We start from the raw sequence: 12,292 nt of genomic DNA, 5'->3' as shown, positions 1-12,292 counted from the left end.
CCTTGGCTTCTTGAAAAAAAGGGGTGTGTGTGTGTCTGTGTGTGTGTGTGTGTGTGTGTGTGTGTGTGCATAAACACTTCTGTGTATTACAAGCAGGCAGGAATACCTGTTAACCGGAGTGGGAAAGAGAAAGGAAAAGGAAAGGGAAGAGAAGATAGCATATTACACAGAACTCCCTGGGGACACCACCACTAGCGGAAGCTACCTGACATAGTTCCAGGTAGGGGTGCCTTGCAGTCAAATGTCTGTGTTTAGATCCCGACTTTAGTGCATACTAGCTATGAGACATTGGGCAAGCTGCGGGACCCCTCAAAGTCTCCTTTCTCCTTTTTGGATTACGTGAAAGGGTTATGGTTATTGTGGGTATTGCCTGAGACAAGGAATGTGACAGGGTGGCTCAGTGAGTCTACACTATTATTTTTTGGTTGAGATAGAGAAGTTGGAGGCTTTACCATTATAACTTTAGTCTCCCCTAAAGCTGGCTTCCAAATAATTCAATTTTTGTTCCCAAATGAAATGAGTTTGTTTCTCTATGGTTGACAGTGAATCCTAACCAAACTCAAGAGTCACTGCGCATGGCAAAATGTGCCCACTGTCCCCAGGATGGCACAACCATGCATCCTAGTCAAGAGGAGAGTGTAGCTCAGAACATGGGGTTCTTCTGCACGTGCCTTTGACAGAACCTCCAGAATGGAGACCCTGACCCAGGAAATGTGTTAATCAGTCTGCAAAAAGACCACAATAGAACATTCTGGCTGCTACTTTCACATATCTTGAAGAATACAGTATGAAAATAGTGAGTAATGTCAACACGAGTTACATGTAGTAATAATTATCACTAAATATAATATATTCTTGATACCACCTTTCCTTCTGGTTCGGTTTTTCATTCTCCTTCCTCATTCTTTTGTATTTGGTGATGCTAGGGAACTCTCCCTTTAAAACCAACCTCCTGTGTTTTCCACCCTCTTCTGTACCAAGGCTCACCCTCACCATCTCTCTGTGGTTGATACAGTAGCAGGGCTTGTTACCTTTGCTGAGTTAGAATAGTTCACTCAAGCAAAAGGATACTGGGTTCCTTAGCATGTGTTAGACATTTCACTGGTCTTTTGTTAGAGAATTGACCATTTTTAGCGTTTGGAGGGCTAAAGAAGCCCTTTACAAGTGTGAGGTATGGCTTAGGGCTTAAGGTAGCCATGTGAAAACTTAAGTTCTTTGATTTTTCAAATGCCATCACTCTCCCTCAAATGTGGCCTTGAAGAAATCCCAACTTAAATCAGGAGACTATTTCCACGGTTGTACATTCACCACTTATCAACCCTGAAGAGAATATGTGTAAGTTGAATATTTTCTTTGAGTTTCATTAGAATGAATATATATATATATATAAAGCTAAAAACTAGATTTTGAAGGTAAAGTTTGATTGCTGCCTGAAAATGCACAGATCAGTTTAAAGCCTTGTATACTGTGTGACATGAGGTACGGTTAGTGGGTTTTATTCCACAGTTTCCATCTTTTTTGCCAAATCCTCTCAAGTTCTGCAGAGTTCATTGATTCTGCAGCGAGCCATTCTTCTGCCCCAGAATGTGGTCTCTAATTGTTTCCATGTTTCATAACATGCCAATAAGCACATGAATTGGTTTGGGCAACCACATGGAGGGAAGAAAAAGTTCGGAAAAAATGAAGCACCGATAGGAGAGCAAAATGTATACAGCTGGGATTTCCACTCCAAGGGTGTTATTTGTGGGCAACTGGGACACATGGTTGGCAAGCCTCACTTGAAGAATTGGAGTCTCTGAGGTAGGATGTGCCAAGGTGATTCCTGGTCCAGGAAGCTCTATTATTTAGTGGGTGATTGTTCACTTTTTTCTTTTTTTTCCTTTATCTATCTGCTTTTTGCTGTTTCTCTTCAACTTTGTTTCTCATCTTGAGGTATACAAGACAGAGGGAACGTGTACACCTATGGCTGACAAATTCTTGAGCAGCCTTGATTAGTGTTAGAGGGTGACATGGCTTCACCGAGGTTAAGGGATATTTGGCTTTCACTTGTCTTCCCAGCCCGCCTTCAGTCAGTTCCCGTAGTTGACACTTATTGTTGCTTCATGTCTCGCAAGTTTTATAGTGGGAGTTGATTCACTTAAAGAGCGATTATTGTGGTGGTACTTAGTGCTATAAATGTCAAGGATGGGAGTGAAATTTTGACACCCAAAAAATGGGACATGATTTGAAGTGTCATCCAATGTGGACCACACTGATTAGTAGTAAAAGCACAGAATTAGAAGTGAAGAAGTCTATCCTTGGTTTCCAAACTCTCTAAATCCCATTTTCTGTTCCCAAGTAGAGAACCAGACAACCCAGTTGATGGCATCCATTGCTAGAGCAGATCAAATGTTCTGTGCATCATGACTTACCTTAGGCCAGGAACAGGAAAATCCCTGCTCCAGTAAATATGGTTGTTTGTACTAATGAATGGAGGTTAGATGCTGTCAAGCCCAAAGGGACCAGGCTGGCATTAACTACACTATGTTAATAGTTTAGGGATTTAAACTTGATGCTTGGCCAGTGGAGCACTTCTGACCTAAAGATCACTCACTCTTCCTATGTCCTCTCCATTCCTCGAATGTCACCATAGTAAATTTACCCCAACAGAGAGTGACAGTGAGCTGGAGACATAGTCACACTTGCTTCTGTGGCTGAAGGCAATTCTGGGCAAAAAACAGCAAAAAAGGAGATTTTGATCAAACGTTTTCTTGTTTTTCGGTAAAACAAATCTTGAGATTCTTTTCAGATTATGAGGTCCTTTTGGGTTAAAAGTTGGCAGAATCCCGTTGAAGATTATAAATGGCAGTGTTATTGTTTTCATTGCCGTTATCGGTTTTGGAAGGCCCAGCCTTGGCCAGTGGCAGACTAATTCTTGGCCCCTCTGGTTTGTCAAGGTTCGGTAAGTTTAATGGAGAGCAAATGCTTTCCAAATGCCAGGTCTGTGTCCTTTTCCAAATAGAACTGGAAGTGCCAAAGGCCTTGAACATTTAATTTCTCAAACTGCAGCCTAAAGCACTGCCTATCTAGGGCAACAGAAACTGCTTTTTCCTTAAGCAACTGTAGGGACGGCAGTGCGAACACTGCCTTTGAAGTCTGCCTGATGTATGGGATTGTTTTTGAAAAGTGGTGGATACTTACTTAATGTATATAGGACACTGGCAACAAAAAGAATGATACTCATGTTGGCAACCTAAAGGATGTTTGGGTCCTTATCTGGCAAGTTCCACACTTTTGGTTTTCTCTTGTCAACAGACACAGTGCCAGATAAAAGAGAAAGAATCCCACCAATTTCTTAACTGTTTGTTCGCTTCCTGGATTTTCTACCTTCTTTGCCCATCCCCCCTCCTCTATTTAGAATGGCAGTCTACAGATTCTGGCTCAAAACATTCCTATTCAAGTGAATTAAGCAACACAGCCCAAGGAATGAGCTGGACTGGGTGGGGGAGATGCAGCTGTGCTCCCAGTGACATTGTGCAAAGCCCCTCTTATTCTCCACATTCATGTTTACAGCACTCCCAGGCTGGACTGTCACTTCTAAGATTTTGAGAAGTGTGGATTAATTTCTATGCCCAGGCAAGGCAGATATTCAGCTCGTATGCACCAGTATAGTTCTACTGGGTGTTAAAATATGGAAATGTATCAGTACTGGCTGGTATACAAACATTATCTTTTTATTGAAACTTTGTCACCTAATGATATTTCTCAGTGGCAGTGACACTGGAGCATTGCTGGACCACAGGCAGCCACTAGGCAGACAAAGACAGGTGCAGAGGTGCCAGTAAGGCTGCATGGAGCGCCCAGCCACTGCCAGGAGTGATTGGGGCTGAGGGGCAGACTCCACAGACCCACACCATGAGGGAAGGGTTGATAGCCAAGTGCTATCTGGACATGAAAGAGAGCCATTTCACACAATTTTCCTCTGGCTACAACAAAGTGCTAGACACTGGAGATATAATGGGAGAAATCATTGGAAAGTTCAGTGCAACTCCCTCTGTTAACCCCTGGCAGACACATTGTCTTATTCTGTTCGGGCTACAGTAAGAGAATGCTCTAGACTGGATGGGTTATAAACAACAGAAGCTTATTTCTCACAATTCTGGAGACTGGGAAGTTTAAGATCCAGGTGCTGCTTCCTAGTTCATAGAAAACTGTCTTGTTGTATCCTCATGTGATAGAGGGTTGACAGAGCTTTCGGGGGTTTCTCTTATACAGCACTAATCTCATTCTATGAGGGCTCCACCCTCATGACCTATCACCTCGCAAAGGCCCCACCTCCTAGGGGCTTCCCTGGTGGCGCAGTGGCTGGGGTCCGCCTACCGATGCAGGGGACGCAGGTTCGTGCCCTGGTCCGGGGGGATCCCGCATGCCGCGGAGCGGCTGGGCCCCGTGAGCCATGGCCGCTGAGCCTGCGCGTCCGGAGCCTGTGCTCCGCAACGGGAGAGGCCACAGCAGTGAGAGGCCCGCGTACCGCAAAAAAAAAAAAAAAAAAAAAAAAAGTCCCCACCTCCTAATACCATCACATAGGGGATTAGATTTCAACACATGAATTTTGAGGGGACACAAATATTCAGTCCATAGCATACATCAAACAAAAGGGAATATCAGGGTTTTAAATTAATAAATGGTTTAGAAAGTGTTTGAACAGTTCAGTGAACTGACAAGCAGTTTTATAATGTATAATTTGGTTTACTTAGAGAATAATATTTTTCAACTTTATGGTTTTATTTATGAAAAGCTATTTATGCTGGTAGTCAAATGCTTTAATTTCGCTCTCATTTCAAGTATTCCATTGCCCTTGATTCTCCTCTAAATAGTGGTCTGCAAAGAGAAAATGAAAAGGGGAAATACACAAACTAGGTAGTTTTGCCGTTTGAAAATAGATATGGCTAAATACTGATATTAGTTCAGTGGAGAGGATGACACTATTACTGCAAGAGAAGAGAATCACTGAGATGATATCTCCTTATTTTGGAAAAAACAGTTCAGCATATAATTCTTGTGTCCACTAAAATATATCCTAATATTTATCTGAAACTTTCATTATATCTTCCCTTATTAAATGCATATTGATAGTTGTGTGTTAACATTTCCTTTTTCCCAATAATAACCCTGATTTGCATTATCTAATGTTAACATACTGTCCACTCCTTATAGAAGAATCCTCTGCCCAAATTTACTATATACTGATTTCCAGCCATTCTCAACAATAGTTATGGTTTTCCAGGTATCATTTATTGTCTATTCTAAATCTTTCTTTGGTTAAATAACCTGGCCCTAGGCAGGCTTTTCCAAATAACATGTGGCAAATGCATTCTGGTTCAGTGATGCTGGGACCCTTCGGAGGTGTTGGTTTGTCGCATTTAGAATTCGGATGCTTCGCCATGCTGCCATGCTCAATAAGGTTTTGTTAAATTGAAATGAGGAGCTTTTGTTTTCATAAAGTTTTAGGCTATTTAAAAATAAGCCAACCTAGACCACAGGATAGTTGATTATAAAGTTGGCTTGCACGTGTTGAGTGCTCATGACGTACCAGGCCATGTCCAAGATAAGCCATGTGGAAGTAAAAATGGAACTAGAAGGAGAGCATTTCCCCCCAAGCACAGTCAGCAGACCTGCTGGATCAAATCCTACAAGATAGGGCTTCCCTGGTGGCGCAGTGGTTGAGAGTCCGCCTGCCGATGCAGGGGACGCGGGTTCGTGCCCCGGTCCGGGAAGGTCCCACATGCTGCGGAGCGGCTGGGCCCGTGAGCCATGGCCGCTGAGCCTGCGCGTCCGGAGCCTGTGCTGCGCAACGGGAGAGGCCACAGCAGTGAGAGGCCCATGTACCGCAAAAAAAAAAAAAAAGAAAAGAAAAAAGAAATATCTCCCCCAAATTCAGCCAGGAATCTGAACTGTCTCATTCAGTTAGGCCTCAAGTAGAGTTACTGGGCAATGTTTCTAAACCACAGCTTGGGTAGTGAGTTCTGTTCCTCTCCTTTTCTACCTCAGAGTCTAGTACATTCTCTTCTCACAGCAGACTGGGGTCCAGGTGCATTAAGGGAGTTGTTTGCAATCTCACAACTACCTACTTGAAAAAACAGGAAATGTAAACACACCTCCACATTTAGTCAGTAAGGCCGATGGATTGGGGGCAGGACTGCGTTTTTCACTATGACCGTCCCCATAGCCACTCACACCTTACCGTCCATCTAGAACATCCTAAATACATATCTGCTGGGATTAATAACATTCATTTTTTCACATTCAGAATGTTTATAACAACCACCACAAAAAAATTGAGAACATAATCTACTTAATAGTTAATAACAACTATTCCCATTGGATACCTATTTGTGTTGGCCATTGGGTTCAGAGTTTCAGGTGCAAGATTTTTGAGCCTTACAATAGCCCTGTCATGCTGGAGATAATCATTCCCATTTTATAGAAGAGGTCACAAGGTTTTGGTCCTGGAAATAGAGAAGCAGCTTACTAGCCAACCAGTGAGACTGCCTGACCTTCCATGAATCAGTCCTGACGGCCTCTTGTAGTCACTTCAGAATCACATAAGAAAAGACAGAAATCAGTATTTTTACTCACTAGCTCTGGCCTTCTCGTTCTATATACCCAAAGGGGAGCCTCCTACACGTCTCAGTTCTCACACTCAGCTCTACGAGTGAAGCCTAACAAGTCGGAACTCTCTAGAAATACCTTCTGAGGTTTTTCTCCCAGGAAAAAAATGGTGTGGGAGGGGAGTGGTTATTGTCAAAAAAAAAAACATCTCACGAGAGGAGAATGGAGCTAGTTCATTTGCATAACTGATTAGAAAGAAATAACTTCTATTATTTTCCCGCATCCTTTTTAATTTTTTCCTCACTAGACTTCTGACTCGCTCTAACATTAAAATCAGAAATTATTTGTTTAGTGTACGGCTAAAAACGAAAGGCTTAAAGGAGTATTTGTCAGTAAGCCTAAGCCCTTAAATTTAGCCCTGAGAACTTGGGTGAAAACTGTGCAGGCTACTCAGAGAATGAGGTGGAGTCAAGAAGTGCCGGGGTCCTCGCTACTGAAGGGAAGAATGTGTCGCTGTAGCTGCTCACATAGCCCGGGGAGCACTTCTGATCCCACTGCTGAGACGGTATGTGTGCATGTGTGCAGACATCAGAACGTTTATTTTTTCATAAACTCCCCTTGTGAAATATTTCCTGAGCGAAAACGGCAATGTTGAAATATATTGGCTTCTTCAAAAATGGCTCCTGGTTTCTACAGTTGCACTTAAAACATTTTAGAGGATTTCTTTTAGTAAAGAGTAAGGTTAGAGTACATTATTTAAAATGAGTACAAGAACTTTTGTTTTATTCTTTTAGCTAAAAATGTTCACAATATTTACTCCTTACAGTGATGTTTTGTGGTAATTTTTTTTCCTGAAGACGTGAGTCTAAGCCAAAAAGAGTTGCAGTTCTCAAACTTATTACTAGAAGTATGAGAATAATTAGTATCAATTTAAGTTTTCCTACATCTTAGGAGTGGATTTGTAGATGGAAAGTCACTCAATAATGGAGGCATTTTTCCAGAGGTCACGTAAAGGCTGGCTTATGGTTCTGCTTTTCCTTTTCCTTACCTCACCAAAAGGTCTGAGGATAACCAATTCCCAGCTTTGAAACATAATAACATTGAATTGGGTTCCATACATTTTACTGACCTTCTAGTTCATTTTGTTGCATTAACTTGCCTGCCATAGCGGGGTTTGTCCTCGTGGGATTTGACCTGTTGGTTTTGATTTGAAAGGGTTGATGTCCAGCTGAAACTGTTAAATGAGTTTGAGTTTCTCTCTTGATTCCTGAACTCAGTACATTGCTGGCATCCCTTCAATGCTGCAATAAGAGGCCTCCAAAGTTCCTTTTGTCTTTTGCAGCGAGACATCAACTTGACATCTATTTCATGGTTTAAAACGGAGCCTTTGACTTAATTTATGTGATTTTTTTTTTTCCATCTGAATTATGGCTACTTAAGTAGTGTTGGCTCTGTTAGGGTAGTAGCCTTTGCTAAGTTTGTCCAGATACGACTTGGGTTTTAATGGATGGCCAGAGAACATACAGAGGTACCCAACCCTGGTCTTGCTACATCAATATTCTCCTTAAAGAACTGTCTTTCCCTTGTGTTATTTTTAACTTAGAACATATGACAGAAATATAAAACAGAAGAATATTTTGTGCATCTAGAAAATGCAGGTCTTTAAAAAAAAATCTTACTAAGACACAAAGTCTCCATTTTACTGTGAACCACTTTTGTTTGTTTTTCATAAAACAGATAATGTTTGTGTGGGTCTCACAGCTGAAATAAGGGCACAGAAGTCAAACCTTGGGAATGCAGTCTCTGCTTTACTATGTAACTGTACCTTCTTTTTTATCTAGTCTAGGAAATTGTGTAGAGGATTAACCCTCTCCCTTTTCAGAACATCCAGTATCTAGAAAGAGGCTGAGTCCTTTGAGCAGCAGATGCTTTAGGTGTGAAACAGAAAATTACAATATTATTCACAGAATGCTAGTAATATTTATATTCAACATAAAAGCAAATGATTATCTAGTAATTCTATTCACTGGGCCAAAAAATTCTAGTATCTATGGTAATGATGCCTCATTGCTTTTGTTTAAATCCAAAGATTGTAACTTTCACATATTTCTTTTTCAGGTAGACGATGTACTTTCTAATATAAAATACTACTAGATTTCTTTACCTAGAGAAATGTATTTTAGTTGGCTTCAATTAAGAAATACTCCCTTTTTTTTTCTTTTAATGTGATATAGAAAGGGTAAATATATTCTGATCTATGGTCTTACTAGAAAATATAGTGATGTCTTTGCTATTTTTCATTACTCTTTTTAATGCCCAAAGGACACATTCAGTAAATTTGAGGCTTACTGCAGACTTGGAATTATTCTTTGTTGAATGTTGAACTAATTGGTTTGAATACTTTTTATGCGCTTTTGTTGTTCAACTCCACATCATAATTGTAGATTATTCATCTGAAATGAATGGATTTTTAATTATTTAAACTTTGCCACTGCTAGCGTGTGACCCTCTGAGACTTTTTAAAGAACAGACAGCTCTTTTCCCCCTAGACTTTACAGATTTAATTTGTTTTTGATACACATACCATTTATCTTATATTAAAAAAATTCTATGTTGTTTGTTATACTTTGATAGATTTACAAATTATTTCTCCTTTTCTTTAAACAAGCATATTTGGAGATGGTGATAGCTCAAGATGAAATAGGTTGTGCCTTTTAAACCTTGATGGATGAACACTGAGTATCTCACCACGTCATTTAAGTGCCTAAGTGTAACCTTTCTGAAATGATTCTTAATGTCTATCTCAGACAAATCTGTGTTTTCTTTTCAAGAACTCTGAAGTTTCAAATACCTCTCTCCTTATTTTACTCAGTGACAATCTGCAATTTATTTCTCTCCAGGAAAATTGAATCTGTTACTGCTTAGTATTCCTACCAGTTTGAAAAATGTGGTTTACATTGGCATCAGAGCAGCAATCTACATATATTGGGATAACAAGAATGCACGCCAGAAAAAGATCAACATAAAACGAAATGCGGAAAAGCTGTTTTCCTTCAACAGCAACTCAAAGTAAAACTAATAGAGAAATTGATGAGGATCTGCCCTAAATGTGTCACTTGTTTCTTCTAGGTGAAGTGTGACCAGTATTGGCCCAGTAGAGGCACAGAAACCCATGGGCTTGTCCAAGTGACGCTGCTAGATACCGTGGAGCTGGCCACGTATTGTGTTCGAACGTTTGCACTTTACAAGGTTTGCTTTTTATTTTTTCCCTCCCTTTCCCCTTTCCATTATTTAAAGAAAGCTTCTTCTGAAAAATCGAATATCTCAGGGCTTTACTTAAATCTTGATTCTACTGGCAACAATGAAGAATGAAATAATTCTTCCATGATCGCTCGGCAGTTTTTCTCCTTGTCTGGAGATTTATCAGTAAATATGGAACTCTTGCTCTGAATGAAAGTCTCAGCAAATGAAGAATAGGTGAAGAAGAGCTATAGTTCTTTCTGTAAAATGTAACAGGAGTGCTCCTGATAGTTAAGCCTGAAAAATCAGTGCTTCTCACCCAGGAATTTTGTCTTCCTGAGCAAATATTTGTCATTTACAAATTGCGTGAGCTTTATAACTCCAAAGAGTGTGTCTTCCCAAAGGATATAGGGTGGGGGAAGGAATTAAGATAGCACATCTTTGTGTTACCTCTTGCATGTTATTATTCATCATTACAACCTGAGGCTAGGAACACAGAATTTCAGCCAGTGTTCCTACTTCACAGAATGGTTCAAGTGAGAAGAGAGAAGTAAGACAATTCCAGTTCACCGCCTGGCCTGATCACGGTGTTCCAGAACACCCAACACCTTTTCTAGCTTTCTTACGGAGAGTCAAAACCTGTAACCCTCCTGATGCAGGTCCGATGGTTGTGCACTGCAGGTAAGAACCTCTGAGAGCATCTTGCTCACAGTCAGAAGGTTTGTGGGGACACAGAAAACCGAAGGATGCCTCATTGGATATTCTGTTTCCAACCTCTTGATACTCTGGGATAGCCACTGCCTTCGTAAAGAATACAGGTAGTCTTTTTTGGTCAAATGAGGCCTCTACTAACATTAATAGGAAGGATTTGCTACACTGCCTACCCGCCCTGGGAGATAAAGGCAACTATGATCCATGGTATTTTATCTTTAGAGCAGAACTAAATATATTCTTTCAAAAAATAATATATGTATGAACTGGTTGACAGGCTCTTGTGGGCTGGGTCCTCTTTGCTAGGCAACTCATAGGGAAAAAGTGCTGAACAAAATATTGATAATATTGTAAACATACAAGCTTAGAGAGAGAATTTCTTACTGCATATTAGTATTATCAAGTCACATACAGAAAATATACTATTTTGAGCTTTAAAATTTTATTTAATAAAATATATACGAAGATCTATAGTTCGGAAGAATTTATTTTATGTACTTGGAGGTAATGAACCCATATTTCTCTTGAAATGTATAATTTATTATTTTGTACTTTTAATTCTAACATTCTCTATATCATCGCTCAGATTCTACTATATTTAAGTGTTCATACATTTTTAATACTAAACTGATTTCTTCTAGTTTCCTGGATTCCTCTCAAGTATCATTACTAACAGATTATTAAAGATACCTAGTCAGATTCTGTTTATTGCTATATAAATTACGGTTCATGTAACTTCATAAGACTTTTTTGTAACCTAAGTAATTCAAATATGACAGAACACGGCTTCTTGCACAGATAAGTAAATTTATAGTTTGGAAGTACATAAAAGAGGAAAGGAAGCATCTATCATAAACCACTTCTATCATTACTCAATAGTATAACTTTCATTCACATCCCATATTATACTATAGCATAATGTAGTAGATCTTAGAAATAGGGTCTATTTTTATAAAAAGTTGGGGACAATGGATGGATCAGAATAAAAGCAATAAAATTCACCTGACTAATCCATGCTAGAGGGGTAATTGTTAAACAATGGCCTGGCAAATTTCAAGCAAGATAATGTTTAATTTCTCTTTTCCAGCATTCTTCCCCAACAAAAACGAATAATAACATTACCTTATATTCACTGAGTATTTTACAAATTCCAAAGCACTCCCCCACGCTTTACCGTGTTTGACGTTCTTAACAATACGTCAGGTTGAGAAGAGAACATAAGAGAGGCTACAGGGTTTGATTCAAGTAAGATAGCTAAGAAGTTGGAGGTACAATCAGCCTCAGCTTATAATCAAGTTCTTGCTCCTCTTTAATCAGGACAGGGGCCTTTGAGGACCTGCCACTATGTTGCAGTTTTCTGCATGATTCTGAAGCAGTATAAATTATTATTAACTTGAGCAAATTATTATTAAATGAACAAATACTTTTGCATCATGAAATCAGATTTCTGGTTGGTTTCAGCAGGCAGTCTGTGTACTCTGTTATACATCTTTGCAGACCTCAAAGAGCCACTGAACCTGGTTACATGGTGCCCCTGCTCAGCACAAAATCAACTTGTGAAGTTCACACATGAAATGGTTTCAGATGGAGTTTGGGCATACGAGAGAAAACGGAGAGTTTGGCCTAACTCAAGAAATGTTGCCTTCATATGCCTACCGGCAAAAATGCAATTCACGCAGATGCATACATGCATACACGCAGATGTATGTGTGTTTATGTACATACACACAAACACATATACATTTTATAT

General features: G+C 39.8%; 1 protein-coding gene across 5 annotated transcripts in view; it reads left to right on the top strand.

Moving 5' to 3' along the window:
- PTPRD (protein tyrosine phosphatase receptor type D) overlaps window positions 1-12,292 on the top strand; it is a 418,376-nt gene that overhangs the window by 362,912 nt on the left and 43,172 nt on the right. For all 5 annotated transcript variants that reach the window (XM_007468403.1, XM_007468405.1, XM_007468404.1 and 2 more), the window contains 2 exons: window positions 9,721-9,840; window positions 10,358-10,512. In XM_007468403.1, coding sequence (XP_007468465.1) covers window positions 9,721-9,840; window positions 10,358-10,512 — 275 coding nt within the window. The remainder of the gene's footprint in view (window positions 1-9,720; window positions 9,841-10,357; window positions 10,513-12,292) is intronic.

This window comes from Lipotes vexillifer, unplaced genomic scaffold, assembly GCF_000442215.2.
Source record: "Lipotes vexillifer unplaced genomic scaffold, Lipotes_vexillifer_v1.1 scaffold45, whole genome shotgun sequence".
Lineage (NCBI taxonomy): Eukaryota > Metazoa > Chordata > Mammalia > Artiodactyla > Lipotidae > Lipotes > Lipotes vexillifer.
The sequence above is the reverse complement of the archived record's forward strand: the minus strand, read 5'-3'. Positions and strand labels throughout refer to the sequence as shown.